Below are 16858 nucleotides of genomic sequence, written 5' to 3'. Positions count from 1 at the left end.
GCGCTGACCTGACACAGCTCGGGACCTGTGTACTCCCCTCTAGAAATCACCCAAGGATCCGAACTCCTGGGGGATAGGCCTCGAGACCCCGAGTGAGAGTGGGGGGAGTGCTGGGTGCTCTGCGGGGAAGCTAGAGTTTTGTTCAGTTTTGTGCCCGGCCGTATTGTTGCCCGAGGAGGGCTGCTGCACCCCACCGCAGGGAAGTGCCTCCAAGGCTTGTATCCCCCTCAGCAGAGTGCCCTCTCCTCGCTCGCCTGTCTCAGAGTCAGCGCTGACCCGATGCAGCTTGGGCACTGTGCACTCCCCTTGAGAAATCACCCAAGGATCCGAACTCCTGGGGGACAGGCCTCCAGACCCTGAGTGAGAGTGGTGGGGAGTGCTGGGCACTCAGCGGGGAAGCTAGAGTTTTATTCAGTTTTATGCCCGGCAGGAGCACGCCACGGCACCCCAGTAGGGGAGGTAGGTCCAGTTTTTAGAAGGTCTCTCCCGTGGAATGTAGTGGGAGGGCCTTTAATTTCTGCCTGTTTGTTTAATTGTGGGGCTCTTGAGCCAGTCTCATGGGGGAGGGGGACTCCCATCTGCTTGGTGGTGGATTGTGTACCTTTTGTTTGCATCCTTGTGATCACAGCTTGCCTCAGCGGTGTTGATGTGCGTTCTTCAACCTTCTCTCTTGGTTTGGCTCAAGTCCATCAGGATACTTACTCAATTCCTGTCCCTTAACTCTCCTTCTGGACGGGAGCCTCTGTTGAAAGCTGGCTTCAGTCCGCCATCTTGTCTCTCCACTTCTATTTCTTGTGTTTGAGCTAGAGTATCGACATTTTTTAGGATCTCAGCATAGTATGGGCCGAATACCTGCTGATTATGATGCATCAGGTTGACAAACTTCCGGCCTAGTTCTGTCAACTCTCCTTCAATGTGATTAAGGCCTTCAGGGAAGTGTAGCAGAGACTCCTGCATGCCACGAACCAAACAGCATTTGAGAAACAAAAGGAGGCGCTGATCAATGATACTATGGACACGGTTTTCTTTCTTGGTGATGTTCTGGAGTTGTCCCATAAGACATACTGTGTTTTCACTGCTTAGGGCAGTAAAGCCCATGTCCTTGAGGCCACAATTAATTTCCTGAGACACCTGTTCACTCACATTCAACATAGCTTCTTCAGGCTTGGAGTTAAATTCCTCAGTCACAGCCTTGGTTATGCATTTCAGTTTATCCACAAATCCAGGTGAGTTGAATAAAATTGAACCAGAGAAACTTCTAGCCACTAGTAAGACTGAGGCCAATATAGTCAAGTGGCACAAATGGGACCCCATTTCCTGGACCCGGATTCTGTCCATCAGCAGAGTTGCAGGGAATTCTTCATTTTCAGGATTCCAGACGAGGAGATTCAGGTAGCCCTGGTATAGCACCATTATGGGATTGGGAGGATCTGAATTCTTAGCTGCCTTGTCTGGAGGTGAACAGGCCATGCTAGAGGAGCTGGGGATGTCAGGAGAATTCAGACATGGTGTAATGAGGTCTGTGGCTGCTTTGGTTAGACATTTCTTGGTGTAATCAAGGAGATTGGGTTGTTTGTCAAGGAGTTCCTGGAATTTAGCTCTTTCATACTGGATGGAATATTCCTGCAGGTAGGGTCGAATGCTCTGGATGGTATAGCTCACCATGTCCATTTTCATTAGGCCCAGAACATGGAAGATGCCCCTCAGTAACTGTACTGGATCTGTTATGCTCTGTAGTTTCTTTACTGCTTCATCTCGAACTGGTGCACATAGCAGGGTCATCAAACTAAGAATGTAGTTAGAGAGATGAGAGACATCTAGGGCTCCATGTTCTGTTTCTTGCTTGAGGAGATCCATGTCCAGAACTTCTTTAATCTCATTTTTTAGGCAGATGCGGCATGGTAATAGCAGTGATAGCAAAACCTCCTTAACTTCTGTCATAAGTTCAAGAGCACAAGTGAATTCGGGAGGATTAATTAAGAGTTGTTCTCTTAAATGGTCCCAAAAAACATTGCACAATGTCTCCATGAACCTGTCTTCCAGACTGTTCGGAGATAAAACATTCTCTTCCATGTAGAAATCTTGGTTTACCATGATTTCATGAGCAATGCTCATCCTGGAAACTTCGTTAATTGTTTCTATTAGACGAGAAGAGTAGTTCTTTAAACAGAAGTCTTCCTCTTCTTGGTTCTTCTCTGATGTTTCAGAATTATGGGCTCCACACTTTGCTTTATTGGGATCATTTTGGAGTACAGTTTCCTCACTCTTGGGCATCTTGATGTTATCTCTTCCTCTGTTCTGGACCGGCTGCCCCGCGGCTGAGTCTGATAGTCTGGAAGTTTTTTTTATTATTGTTACAATGTCATTGTTTGATACTGGTCTGCTCAAAGTTTCTAATCCTTGCTGGTTGAGTTAAGGAGGTGATGTTATTCCAGGTATTAGTCCATTTCCTCTACATTTTCAAATTTCTGTGCATAGTTTTTTTTGTACTAATCAAAGATGATTTTTTGTATCTCTGTGGTATCTATTTTAATTTCCCTCTTTTCTTTTCTTTCTTTTCTTCTTTTTCTTTTTATAGAAAAGAAAATGTATAGTTATACATGTTTAATTCATTCAGTTTATTTTACTTCAATTGAATTCCAATAAAGTTTTTTTAAACTGAATTATATCACCAAGAGAATGAATGTAGATTAAGAAGAATAATGCAGATAGGACAAAGATTCTTTCTTTCTTTTTTTTTTTTTTTTTTTTTTGAGATAGAGTCTCAAGCTGTCGCTCTGGGTAGAGTACTTTAGTGTCACAGCTCACAGCAACTTCCACTTCCTGGGCTTAGGCAATTCTCTTGCCTCAGTCTCCTGAGTAGCTGGGACTACAGGTACCCACCACAATGCCCAGTTAGTTTTGTTGCAGTTTGGCCAGGGCCAGGTTTGAACCTGCCACCCTTTGTATATGTGGCTGGTGTCCCACCCACTGAGCCACAAGTGCTACCCCCAATTTTTTCATTTTTGATTGAAGTTCTTAGAGATCTTACTTTGCTATTACTAGTTAATCTGGCCCAGGTTTAATTGATTTTATTAATATTTTCAAAGAACCAACTTTTTGTTTTGCTGACCTCAATGGTTCTTATGTTATCAAATGCATTTAATTTTGATCTAATTTTGGTTATTGTTTTTCTTTTGCGTGTTTGGGATTGAATTGCTCTTCCATTTCCAGTCTCTTGAGATGGTCCATTAGGTTGTTGATTTGTGCTTTTTTTGTTTTTTGAATGTGGGCATTTAATGGAATAAATTGTAGTATCCCACAGGTTTTGATAGCTTATGGCTTTATTGTCCTTTTGTTTGAGAAACATAATGATAATAAAGAAAAATTCAGCAGTGGAGGTGCTGATACTGTCTTTCCAAAGGCAAAGGGTAGAAGGACTCCCTAGACCATTATCTCTTGGGCTCCTTGAGTCAGATCACCGCCATGACCTCCTAGCCAGACTAACGGCCATGACACCCCAGCACTCAGAGAAAATATAAAAAAACTAAGAATAAATAAGGAAATTTAAAAATCCGGTCATATCAGATAATTAAGGAAGAAGAAAGAAGGATATAGAAAAAGAAACAGGGGCATATCTTAGCTGTTGTATGAGAAATTTATGTGGGAAAGATGAGAAAAGTAGAGAAGTCTCTACTGAATGAGAGAAAAAAGAAGAGAAGTAAAATAGAGAGACAGAATAAACGGAGCTAAAATACTGTAACCAAAAATACAGAAGCTCTTGCTCTTGAAGAAAGTAAAAATGGGAGTCAATTTGATGTAAGCATATCACATTGTATATTAAATCAGTATACTGTACACCATAAAGGCATCAATGTACACAGTTATGATTTAATAAAGAAGAAACAGAACTCAACCAACCAAATTAGCAAAAACAAAAGAAAACAAAACAAGGCAAAACAATATAAAGTCAAATAACCAACAACAACCTTAATGTCGAAGAAGAGAAAAGAAAAGAAAAAAAATCCTAAAACGAAATATTGCAGAAGGGAACAACAATAATAGGAATATGTGTGTGTGTGTGTGTATAAATATAAATATAAACATAAGTATAAATATTATTTATGTATTTATTTATTTATTTATTTATTTTGCTGGGGCACCAAATGGTGATGTGGTTTTAGGATAGAGAACACATGCCAGAAACCATCCTTTAGTTTTTGAGGAGAGCAGTTCCTCTTGTCCTGATTTAGTTGCCCTCATTGAGTGGTTTCTGGCTTATAGTTCATTGTGATGGTCAGCTGATTTTCTTTTCTTTCTCTCTTTTTTTTTTTTTTTTGCAATTTTTTTTGGCTGGGGCTAGTTTTGAACCTGCCACCTCCGGTATATGGGGGTGGCACCCTACTCCTTTGAGCCACAGGTGCCACCCTAGGGTCTGAGTACTTTCTTCAGATGCAGTCTTGTTGTAGTGAATTCCTCAATGTTTCCATGTCAGTCAAAGATTTGATTTCTCTGTCAAATATGAAACATATTCAGCCCAGAATCCTGCATTGAAAATTATTTTGTTTACAAAGGTTAAAGGCAGATGACCACCCTCTTCTTGCTTGAAAGATTTCAGCTGAAAATTTTTCTGTTACCTTGATATTTTTCCACTTGTAGGTATGAATTTGCTCATGCCTTGCTGCTTACAGAATTTTCTCCTTCATTTTGACTTTATCCTAATTAATTACCATATGTCTGGAGATGCTTTGTTTGAGCTGAATTGTGCTGGGGTTCTGGAACTATCTAATATCCGAATTTCTGGGTCTCTCACAATGCCTGGGAAATTCCCCACCATGATTTCCAGAAGTAGAGCTTCCATGCTTTTAGGATTCTCTTCTTCTTCAGGAATCCCTTTAATTTATATATTCGTGCATTTAGTGTAGTCCTGTATCTCTCTCAAAGAATGCTCTGTTTTTACTCTATTCTTTTATCTCTCGTTGAAAGATTAGGTTAGTTCAAAAGTCTTGTTTTGATATCTGATATTCTTTCTTCTCCATGTTCTACTCTGTTGCTGAGACTCTCTCTACTATGTTTTGAAACTCCTTAAATGCCTCTTTTAATTCCTTAAGCTCTCTCTACTATATCTTTCCAGATTATGTTTAGATCCTTAGTGACTTTCTCTTTAATTTCACTGATATCTTGAGATAGTATTTGGAGTTTTTTGATATCTTTTCCCATGTTCTCCTAAATTTCATTCATCTTATTTGGCATCCATATTCTGAATTCTGTTTCTGCCACTTCAATAATTGCTCTATGGATGGTATTTTCAAGTGTATATCCCTACAATTTCTTGGGACAATTGATCTGCTCTGATTTTTGATGTTGTCAGTGTTCTTCTGCTGATTCTTCCCCATGTGTACTTTCAGTTTATATACATATTTATTACACTTTCTAATTTGGAATGCTAGGTTATCCCTAAATTAGTATTGAGAGATAATCTAGTTATGGTCCCTAGGCAGCACCTAGGTGACTTGTTTGGAAACTAAACTTGAAGGGCTGAAATCAGATCCAGAGGCCCCAGGATGTGTTGTTCACCACTCCCCTTCACCACACAATGTTCAGATGATCTGTTGCTTATACTTCTTGCAATAGTCTCTCAAAACTCCTTTTCAGGACTGCAGCATGTGAGGGTCTCTGAGAACCATCTGTGCTTTCTCCAAGTTGGTTGAGGTGAGGAAGGTGAGGCCAGGGGCAGGACCTCCAGGTGACACTCCTGTACCAGGGGAACCTCCCAGGTAGTTAGATGAACTGTTGCAGCCAAAATGCCAACCCTGCCCTCAAACAAAGTAAAAAAAAAAAGAAAAAAGAAAGAAAAGATGTTCACCCAAGTCTCAGCTGCAACAGATTCAAAACAGCACAGATTTCACTGGTGGTTGAGGGAGGGGCATCTGCAGCTTGCCAAATGGTTCCACTGTTATAGCCCAAGTGGCAGCCCCACCCTCAAACAATTACTAAAGTCTCAGCTGCAACATATTTGGAATGCTATGTGGCTTTTGCCTGAGGTTGGGGAAGGGGAATCTGCAGTTTGCTGAACTATTCCAGTCAAAGTTCCAGCCCTGTGGGCAAATTAAAAAAACCATGGTTTTCACTAATGTCCAGGCCACAACAAATTTGAAATGCCACAGCTTACCTACAGTTGGGTGAGGGGGATCTGTGGCTTGTCAAATTATTCCAGCTAAAGTTCCAGCCCCATGGTAAAACATATTCAAAAAGCCATGGCCCATAACCAAAGTCTGGGCCCCAACAGATTTAAAATTCTACAGTTTTTGCCTATAGTTGGTGGAGGAGAGTTCACCTTATTCTCTGTTTCCTGGGATTTCTCAGAGTGAGGTTGCCGAAGGCTAGACCCACTCTTTTCTTAGTCAGCAAGAGGAGAGCTGGGTACTAAACCTCTAGGCAGGGGTCCTCAAACTGCGGCCTGTGGGCCTCATGAGGCGGTGTGATTGTATTTGTTCTTGTTTTGTTTTGTTGTTTTACTTCAAAATAATATATGTGCAGTGTGCATAGGAATTTCTTCATAGCTTCTTTTTTTAACTATAGTCCAGCCCTCCAATGGTCTAAGGGACAGTGAATTGGCCCCCTGTTTAAAAAGTTTGAGGAGGGAATTTCTCGGACAAGCTGGCTGACTGAAGCCAGCTTTCCACAGAGGCTCCCATCCAAAAGGAGAGTTAAAGGACAGAAATTTAGCAAGTAACCTGGTGGATTAGAGCTGCACCAAGAGAGAAGATTGAAGAACATACATCAACCCCACTGAGGCGAGCTGCGACCCCAGGATACCAACAAAAGGTACAAGTGGACAGGAGTTCCCTTCCCCATGAGAACAGCTCGGAGTGCCCCACAAACAAATGACCAGAGTTCAAAGGTCCTCCCACTATACTCCACAGGAGAGACCCTCTAAAAACTGGACCTACCTCCCCTACTAGGGTGCAATGGCACTCTCCTGTCAGGCATAAAACTGTATAAAACTGTATATATTCTCTACATGCAATTCTGAGCTCCCAGCACTCCCCTCCACTCTCACTCTGGGGTCTGGAGGTCTGTCCCCCAGGAGTCCAGATTCTTGGGTGATTTCTCGAGGGGTGTGAACAGGGCCTGGATTGCAGCTGGTCAGTGCTGATTCTGTGGCATGGGAGTGAGGAGAAGATGGTCAGCTGAGAGGGAACCATGTTGGAGCAGCGGTGCCCCAAGGCACAGAGCAGCAGCCATTTTGGGCAGCAATAGGGCTCACCTCTGGATATTCCAAAGTCACACCCCCATCTCTCTGGACAACCAGAGGAGGCTGGGCATCTTCTCATGTGGCAACCACCACGGAACAGATCTGGGATGAAAACACAGGCCCCATGAGTAAAGGGTTTGCCTGAGGTGGAACTGGCCTGGGTGGAGCGTGGGGACTAGAAAACACATGCGCAGAGCCAGGAGATTCCCAGGGTGGGACTGACCCAGAATACTGCTTTACTGAGCCTAAGACGCACCTGGCCCCCAGGGGACCATCAGCTTAAACAAAGGAGGGCAGGCAGAGTGTGGATCTGGCAGGTAACCATGCTGAGAATACAAACAGCTGAGACGGTACAGCAGCACAGACAGAGCCTGAAGCACAGATTCTGGGAACTCAAAACAGCTTCTCTTCTGCAGGGGAATTTAGCAGGGACAGAAACAAATTCCCGCAAAGTTGTTCTGTCCTGTCAGTAACATCAATCAGGGGCGGGGCTGGAACTGAGAGAACACCCCAAGCCTCCATCAAATGTCTGAGGTTGACAGGCCTCACCTCCCCGTGCTGGATAGAGGCAGAGAGCACCAGCATGGATGAGCAGACATAGATTTCCTTGTGAATCTGGCAGGTGCAAACCCCTGGAATATCTGCTCATTGGAGGCAATGGGTCATAGCCCTGTGGGTTATAAGTGACTGGGTGTGACAGAGGTACAAGGTGGGGAAGAACACATAAACCTGCTCAGACTAACCTATTTTCTGGATGGGTTCTTCTGACTTCACAGAGCACCGGAGCAAGTCACATTTGGGTTGTCAGCAGAGCCCTGCAATCTAGTTGCCAGAGACCTTTTGAACTCTCCCACCCGAGACAGGTGCTGACTGAGACAATTGATTTGGATCTTTTGAACTGAGCCAATCACCCAAGGACTATCCAAGTGGTGCCCTGGGGGTGTGGTTTTAGGAAGATTTGATTTTCTTTTTCCAATTGTTACCTGTGGGGGGGTGGGGTGACTTAATTGCTGGTATTTCTCCACAGCTGAGACTTCAACCCACAGTACTTGTTTCACTAGGGTCATACAGAGACTAGCTGAAAACAAGACAGAGACACTTAGCCCCACTATACCAAATAGGTCCCCAGTTTCTCAGGCCATAGCACTGTACAGGTCCTCGACAAAGCTCCAGGGGAAAAGTCAAACAGTGTAAAATAATCATGGGGTGGACTCTGCGGAAAAACTCTGGTAACCTGAATAACCAGAATAGATCGACCCCCCCCCAAGGAAAGATATGGAAGATGTAATTGAAGAGCCATTCATAAACAGCTGGCCAAGATGTCAGAAATCGAATTCAGAATTGGGATTGTGAACAAGATTAATAAAATAGAGAAAATTTGGAAGTACAAATTCGAGGAGCAATTCAAAAGTCAGAATTATAAATTCGAGGAGAAATTCAAAAGTTGTCTCAAGAATTCAATGAATTTAAAGACAAAACCATCAAAGATTTTGACATACTGAAGCAAGAATTTGCAGCCCTCAAAGATCTAAAAAATACAGTAGAATCCCTCAGTAACAGAGGGGAGCAAGTAGAAGGAAGAATTTCTGACATTGAAGACAAAGTTTTGAATGCTCCCAAACTCTCAAAGAGGAAGAGAAATGGAGAGCAAAAACGGACCACTCTCTCAGAGTACTCTGGGATAATTCAAAGAAAGCTAATATCTGCCTCAATGGAATCCCTGAAAGAGATGAATTGGCTTGACAAGGCACAGAGGCCCTTCTCCACGAAATTATGAAAAAGAATTTTCCGGACATGCCAAGAGATTCTGAAATTCAGATAGCAGACAGTTTCAGAACCCCAGCATGACTCAACCCAAATAAGACATCCCCCAGGCATATCATAATTAACTTCACTAAAGTTAATATGGAGGAGAAAATTCTGAAAGCAGCCAGACATAAGAAATCCATTACCTAAAAATGGAAGAATATGAGAATGACCGCAGATCTCTCTGCTGAAACTTTTCGAGCCAGAAGAGGGTGGTCATCAACTTTTAATCTCCTAAAGCAAAATAACTTTCAACCCAGGATCCTGTATCCAGCTAAACTGAGTTTCATTTATGATGGAGAAATTAAATACTTTAATGACATTCATATGTTGAAGAAATTTGTCATAACGAAACCAGCTCTTCAGGAAATTCTCAGACTTAACCTCCATAATGACCAGCCCAATCCTCTACCACAAAAGTAAACTCACTAAGGAACTTTTGATCAAACTCGAACTTCCACAGTGGCAGGATTAAAAATGTCCACTGGACTTTCAAAAAACTCGATACCCAAAATTTTACCAGACTTATCAATATTCTCCATTAATGTGAACAGCTTAAATGGTCCTCTAAAGAGGCACAGGTTGGCTGACTGGATACAAAAACTCTGGCCAGATATTTGCTGCATACAAGAATCACAACTTACCTTAAAAGATATATATGGACTCAGGGAGAAAGGATGGTTGTCCATATTTCAGGCAAATGGTAATCAGAAAAAAGCAGGTGGTGCAATTCTATTTGTAGACACAATAGGCTTTAAACCAACAAAAGTAAGGAAGGATAAGAGTGGTCACTTCATATTTGTTAAGGGTAATACTCAATATGATGAGATTTCATTTATGAATATTTATGCACCCAACCAGAATGCGCCTCAATTATAAGAGAAACTCCAACAGACATGAGCAACTTGATTTTCTCCAGCTCCATAATAGTCGGAGATTTCAACACTCCTTTGGCAGTGTTGGATAGATCCTCCAGTAAGAAGCTGAGCAAAGAATTTTTAGATTTAAATCTAATCATCCAACATTTGGATTTAGCAGACATCTACAGAAAATTTCATCTCAACAAAACTGAATAAACATACTTCTCATCGGCCAACAGAACATACTCCAAAATCCACCACATCTTAGGTCACAAGTCTAACTCCTGTAAATTTAAAAGAATAGAAATTATTCCTTGCATCTTCTTGGACCACCATGGAATAAAAGTTGAACTCAGTAATAACAGGAATCTGCATACTCATACAAAAACATGGAAGTTAAATAACCTTATGCTGAATGATAGCTGGGTCAGAGATGAGATTAAGAATGAAATTGCCAAATTTTTGGAACAAAATAACAAGGAAAACAGAAATTATCCGAACCTCTTGGATACCACAAAGGCAATGCTAAGATGGAAATATATAGAACTGCAAGCCTTCCCCACGAAAACGGAAAGAGAGGAAGTTAACAACTTAATTGGACATCTCAAGCAACTGGAAAAGGAAGAATATTCCAAACCAAAACCTAGTAGAAAAAATAAATAAACAAAATTAGAGCAGAATTAAATGAAATTGAAAACAAAAGAATTATACAACAGATCAATAAATCAAAAAGTTGGCTTTTTGAAAAGGTCAATAAAATAGATCAACATTTGGCTAACCTAACCAAGAAAAAAAGATTGAAATCTCTAATTTCATCAATTAATAAATGACAAAGATGAAATAACAACAGACTCGTCAGAAATTCAAAAAATCCTTAATGAATATTACAAGAGACTTTATTCCCAGAAATATGAAAATACGAATAAAATTGACCAATCTCGGAAGCATGTCACCTTCCAAGACTTAAGCAGAATCAAGTGGAAACCTTGAACAGGCCAATATCAAGTTCTGAAATAGCATATACGGAATCTCCCTAAAAAGAAAAGCCTGGGACCAGATGGCTTCACGTCAGAATTCTAACAAACCTTTAAAGAGGAAGTAGTATGTATATTACTCGACCTGTTCCAAAATATAGAAAAAGTAGGGAGATTACCCAACCTGTTTTATGAAGAAAAACTCACCCTGATCCCCAAACCAGGAGAAGACCCAACAAGAAAAGAAAATTATAGACCAATATCACTAATGAATATAGATGCAAAAATATTCAGCAAGACCCTAACAAACAGAATCCAGCAACAAATCAAACAAATTGTACATCATGACCAAGTTGGTTTTATCCCAGGGTCTCAAGGCTGGTTCAATATCCGTAAATCTATAAGTATAATACAGCACATAAACAAATTAAAAAACAAAGACCATATGATTCTCTCAATTGATGCAGAAAAAGCTTTTGATAATATCCAGCATCGCTTCATTATCAGAACACTTAAGAAAATTGGTATAGAAGGGACATTTCTTAAACTGATAGAAACCATCAACAGCAAACTCACAGCCAATATCGTATTGAATGGAGTTAAATTGAAATCATTTCCACTCAGATCAGGAACTACACAAGGCTGCCCATTGTCTCCACTGCTCTCTAACATTGTAATGGAAGTTTTAATCACCGCAATTAGGGAAGAAAAGGCGATCAAGGGTATCCATATAGGGTCAGAAGCGATCAAACTTCCGATCTTCACAGATGATATGATTGTATATCTGGAAAACACCAGGGATTCTACTACAAAACTCTTAGAAGTGAACAAGGAATACAGCAGCGTCTCAGGTTACAAAATCCACATTCATAAATAGATAGCCTTTATATACAGCAACAGTAGTCAAGCTGAAAAAACAGTTAAGGACTCCATTCCATTCACAGTAGTTTCAAAGAAGATTAAATATTTGGGAGTTTATCTAACAAAGGACGTGAAAGATCTCTCTAAAGAGAACTATGAAACTCTAAGAAAAGAAATAGCTGAAAATGTTAACAAATGGAAAAACATACCATGCTCATGGCTGGGAAGAATCAATATTGTTAAAATGCCATACTACCAAAAGTGATATACAGTTTTAATGCAATCCCTATTATCTACTGTCATACTTTAAAGATCTTGAAAAAATAATACTTCATTTTATACGGAATCAGAAAAAACCTTGAATAGCCAAGACGTTACTCAGAAATAAAAACAAAGCAGGAGGAATCACGCTAACAGACCTCAGACTACACTATAAATCGGTAGTGATCAAAACAGCATGGTGCTGGCACAAAGACAGAGAAGTAGATGCCTGGAACAGAATAGAGAACAAGATGACTCCAGCTACTTACCATTATTTGATCTTTGACAAGCCAATTAAAAACATTCAGTGGGGAAAAGATTCCCTATTTAACAAATGGTGCTGGGTGAACTGGCTGGCAACCTGCAGAAGACGGAAACTGTACCCATACCTTTCACCATTAACTAAGATAGACTCTCACTGCATTAAAGATTTAAACTTAAAACATGAAACTATAAAAATACTAGAAGAGAGTGAAGGGAAAACCCTTGAAGAAATTGGTCTGGGCGAGTATTTTATGAGGAGAACCCCCCCCCCCCGGGCAATTGAAACTTCTTCAAAATTACACTAATGGGACCTGATCAAAGTAAAAAGCTTCTGCACAGCCAAGAACACAGTAAGTAAAGCAAGCAAACAGCCATCAGAATGGGAGAAGATATTTGCAGGTTATGTCTCCGACAAAGGTTTAATAACCAGAATCCACAGAGAACTCAAACGTATAAGCAAGAAAAGAACAAGTGGTCCCATCTCAGGCAGGCAAGGGATTTGAAGAGAAACTTCTCCGAAGAAGACAGGCACGTGGCCTTCAGACATATGAAAAAATGCTCATCTACCTTAATCATCAGAGAAATGCAAATCAAAACTACTTTGAAATATCATCTAACTCCAGTAAGATTAGCCCATATCACAAAATCCCAAGACCAGAGATGTTGGCGTGGATATGGAGAAAAGGAAATACTTCTACACTGCTGGTGGGAATGTAAATTAATACATTCCTTTTGGAAAGATGTTTGGAGAACACTTAGAAATCTAAAAATAGATCTGCCATTGAATCTTATAATTCCTCGACTGGGTATATACCCAGAGGACATAAAGTCACATTATAACAAAGATATTTGTAGCAGAATTTTTTTGCAGCCCAATTCATAATTGCTAAGTCATGGAAAAAGCCCAAGTGCCCATTGATCCACGAATGGATTAATAAATTTTGGTATATGTACACCGTGGAATATTATGCAGCCTTGAAGAAAGATGGAGAGTTTACTTCTTTCATGTTTACATGGATGGAGCTAGAACGTATTCTTCTTAGTAAAGTATCTCAAGAATGGAAGAAAAAGTATGCAATGTACTCAGCCCTACTATGAAACTAATTTACGGCTTTCATATGAAAGCTATAACCCAGTTATAACCTACGAATATGGGGAAGGCATAAAGGAAGGGGAGGGATGGGGGAGGATGGGCAGAGGGAGGGTGATTGGTGGGATTACACCTGTGGTGTATCTTACAAGGGTACATGTGAAACTTACTAAATGTAGAATATAAGTGTCTTAAAAAAAAAGTTTGAGGATGCCTGCTAGAGTCTAGACAGTGATGCTCAACCTTCCTAATGCTGTGACCCTTTAATATTGTTCCACATGTTGTGGTGACCCCCAGCTATAAAATTATTTTCATAGCATATTAGATATTTACAGTATGATTCATAACAGTAGCAAAGTTAGTTATGGAATAGCAACAAAAATAATTTTATGGTTAGGGGTCACCACAATCTGAGAAACTGTATTAAATGGTCATGGCATTAGGAACGTTGAGAAGTACTGCTCTAGAAGGTGCCTGCTGGGCACTGATGCCAGACAGCCACTCCAGAGGACAGGGAAAGTTCTTCTCTAGCAGGAGGGAGACTCAGAAGAGACCCTACTTCAACAAAGTTAGATAGAGTAGCTGAGCCACCATTTTTCCTCCCACAGTGTTTGTGGGGAGGGGTGCACTCAATTCACCATACTGCAAAATGCAGGGGTCCCTTAGAGTTCCCACCAGACACGTAGGTAGAGCAGGGCCTACTCCTTTTCTTCCTATGGTTAGCTAAGGATCTCTCTGGTTGCCAGTGACAGAGCAAGTGGCCTCTGTAACTTTTGCTTCCTTGGTTGGGGGGGGCTGTGCACGGTCCAAAGCTCCTTTGCCTTTCTTGTGCCTGAGAGTGGGGCAGCCTTTCCAGGTTGTCTGAGCTGAGCTAGCTCTCTAACTAGCCCATGCTCTGTGAAGCAAGCCTCCACAGGGCAGTCTGTTTGGCAACCCATGAAAGAGGGGGGATGGGCTGTGACCACAAGGCATCTGGACCCCAAATTAGTCACTGTTTTGCCAGGCAGGATGGGGACCCAGAGGAGTATATTACTAGGTGCAGGGAAGCTGGGACTTTTTGTCCTTCATGGGCCTCTTTGGTAGGGTGAGAGATCTCCTGTTTCATTGCTTGTGGAGAGTCCTCTGGGTATGGAAGGGGTCTGCCTGGGGAGGGGTCCCCCTTACCCTTCTAGTCTGATCCAGGCTACTCTAGTCTAATTTCTCCTCATAACTGTCCTCTGTTCTCATCCTTCTTCTTTCTTGTCTTCATCCTCACAGTTTGTCTCAGTGAAGTTGCTGAGCACCCTGATTTCTTCTCCTTGTTATCTGCCCCCCAATTTAAACTACTTCAAGTTCACTTCAGTCCAATTTTCCTCCTTCTGGACATGAGCTTCTGATAAAAGCTGCCTCTAGTCAGCCATGTTTACCCTCTCCTGTTATTAATAATTTTGCTTCAAAATGGAAAAATCCAGTGGATGCTTTGGTTAGCAGGCAATTACTTGACATCTTTGCCTTCCTGAAAAGTTTATCTCTAGAAAAACTCTGCTCTGAAGCCTCCTACATGAATGGCAGTCTTACACATGAAAACCAGTCTTCAAGCTTACAAATAGACTTGGTGCATATTCTTGGGAGTGGAGTAGGGATGGTGGTATGGGAGTTACCAACATGTGGAAAAATTTTCTTTCATCTATGAAAATGTGTGAACAGTGTAGATAAACAGAAAAAAGATTGATTTAAAAGACTTATTTTATTACAGGGGTATTTGCGAAACTTGGTAAATGTAGAATGTAAATGTTTTGGCACAGTAACTGAGATAACGCCGGAAAGGCTATGTTAACCACTGTGATAAAAATGTGTCAAATGGTTTATGAAGTGAGTGTATGATGCCCCATAATCATATCATTGTATACAGTTATGATTTAATTAAAAAAAAAGACTTATTTTAAGAATGATAGATACTTTATGAAAATTGTCACACTTCAAATCTATTCTATATTCTTTCAGTTCAATGGAAACACATGATATTGATTCTGGGAGCTACCTGGGTCCATTCAATAAATTTCAAATATTTTTTTTACTATCTTGTATCAGATACTGGAGGACTAAAAAATAACAGTGGTTTTCCTCAAGTAGGAGATAGATGATTGTACTAGAGGTGCTACCACATAAGTATGAGATAGATGTGATGGAGCAAAGAGAAGAATCACCTCGTCCAAACAGGAATGTGGGGCGGTGAGGGAAGACATCCCAAATGAAGTGACAAGTAGACTTTGAAAGTGAAAATAACTATTAGCCAGCTCAGTTCTGGGCTGAGTGAGGAACTGTGAGCACATCAAAGGCAGTTTGAGCAATCTATAGAGAGGTGTTAACATCACATGAGCAAGAAGTGCTGGCTCCACGTGTTTGGATCATGGCAGGCAGTAATGACAATGGTGGAGAGTAGGCTCTGGTGGATCTTGACTATCAGACTAAGGAGTTTGATATTTTTCAAAAAAGTCAAAAGTAGGCATTGAAAGAATTTACATCAGGAAATGGTCTCATTAGAATTGTATTTTATAAAGATCATTCTGCCCTTTAGTAGTTTATAATTCATCAACGCTGAAGTGGTTTCTTAATTTTCTGAAATCTGTAAGTATCTGTGATTATAGGTGTATTAAAAATTATAAATGTTTTGGGCTCCATTAAAAAATGCATCATGTCTTTCCCACACTTAGTATACACCATCATGGCCCACATGGGATGCATCATTATTTGCAATGATAGAGAATATTCTAAATGTATTTATCTCTGATGAAGATCATAGTTAATTAGAATTTAAATCAATAATGAGTTATGAATTCAGACTTTTACCTTTTAAAGCAATTTTTACAAGAAGGAGAAAGGAGCCATGAGAACACTAGTTCTCTTATATGAAACTGGTCCTGTTAGAAAAAGACTCTGAGACAAGAATTTAAGTACATGTAGCTTATTTGAGAGGAAAATCTAACACTTAAGGAGAACAGCCTACAAATATTTAGTCAAACATTAATCTAGGTGTTTTGTGAAGGTATTTTGTAGAAGTAATTAATGTCAATAATCAGATACTTTTAAGTAAAGGAGATTGTCCTAGGCAATCTGGGTGGGCCTGACCTAGTCAGTTGAAGGCCTTAAGAGCTAAAGAGAGGTGCTTCCCTGAAAAAGTAGAAATTCTACCTGTGGACAGCAGCATCAGCTCTTACCTGAGAGCTCCAGCTTGGCCCTCCTGATGAATTACCATATGGATTTCAGACTTACCAGGCCCTACAATCAGGTAAACCAGTTCTTTGTAATCTTATCATTTACCTAATTATTATCCATCTATCTATCTATCTGGTGGAATCCTGACTGATACAATTAGTAAGCCAATTTCTACTGTGGACAACTTGAATTTAATCATCTGAAGTGTTCTGAGAGACAGCGTAGTGCACATGCCTTCAAATTATTATGCACTAGAGGTGATGGTGCTGGGATATTTATACACCAATTCTCATCAATCATTGGTTAGAGA

The 16858-nt window shown here is 40.6% G+C and overlaps 1 protein-coding gene across 1 annotated transcript; it reads right to left on the bottom strand.

Moving 5' to 3' along the window:
* Positions 1–928: 928 nt before the first annotated feature.
* Positions 929–2028, bottom strand: LOC128577591 (T-complex protein 11 X-linked protein 2-like). The gene is made up of 2 exons (XM_053579846.1): positions 1004–2028; positions 929–953 (listed from the first exon to the last, which is right to left on the bottom strand). The coding sequence occupies exons 1-2, from the start codon at positions 2026–2028 to the stop codon at positions 929–931; spliced, it is 1050 nt and encodes a 349-aa protein (XP_053435821.1).
* Between the last annotated feature and the right edge of the window lie 14830 nt (positions 2029–16858).

The sequence above is a fragment of the Nycticebus coucang genome, chromosome X (assembly GCF_027406575.1).
Source record: "Nycticebus coucang isolate mNycCou1 chromosome X, mNycCou1.pri, whole genome shotgun sequence".
Taxonomy (NCBI): Eukaryota; Metazoa; Chordata; class Mammalia; order Primates; family Lorisidae; genus Nycticebus; species Nycticebus coucang.
The sequence above is the reverse complement of the archived record's forward strand: the minus strand, read 5'-3'. Positions and strand labels throughout refer to the sequence as shown.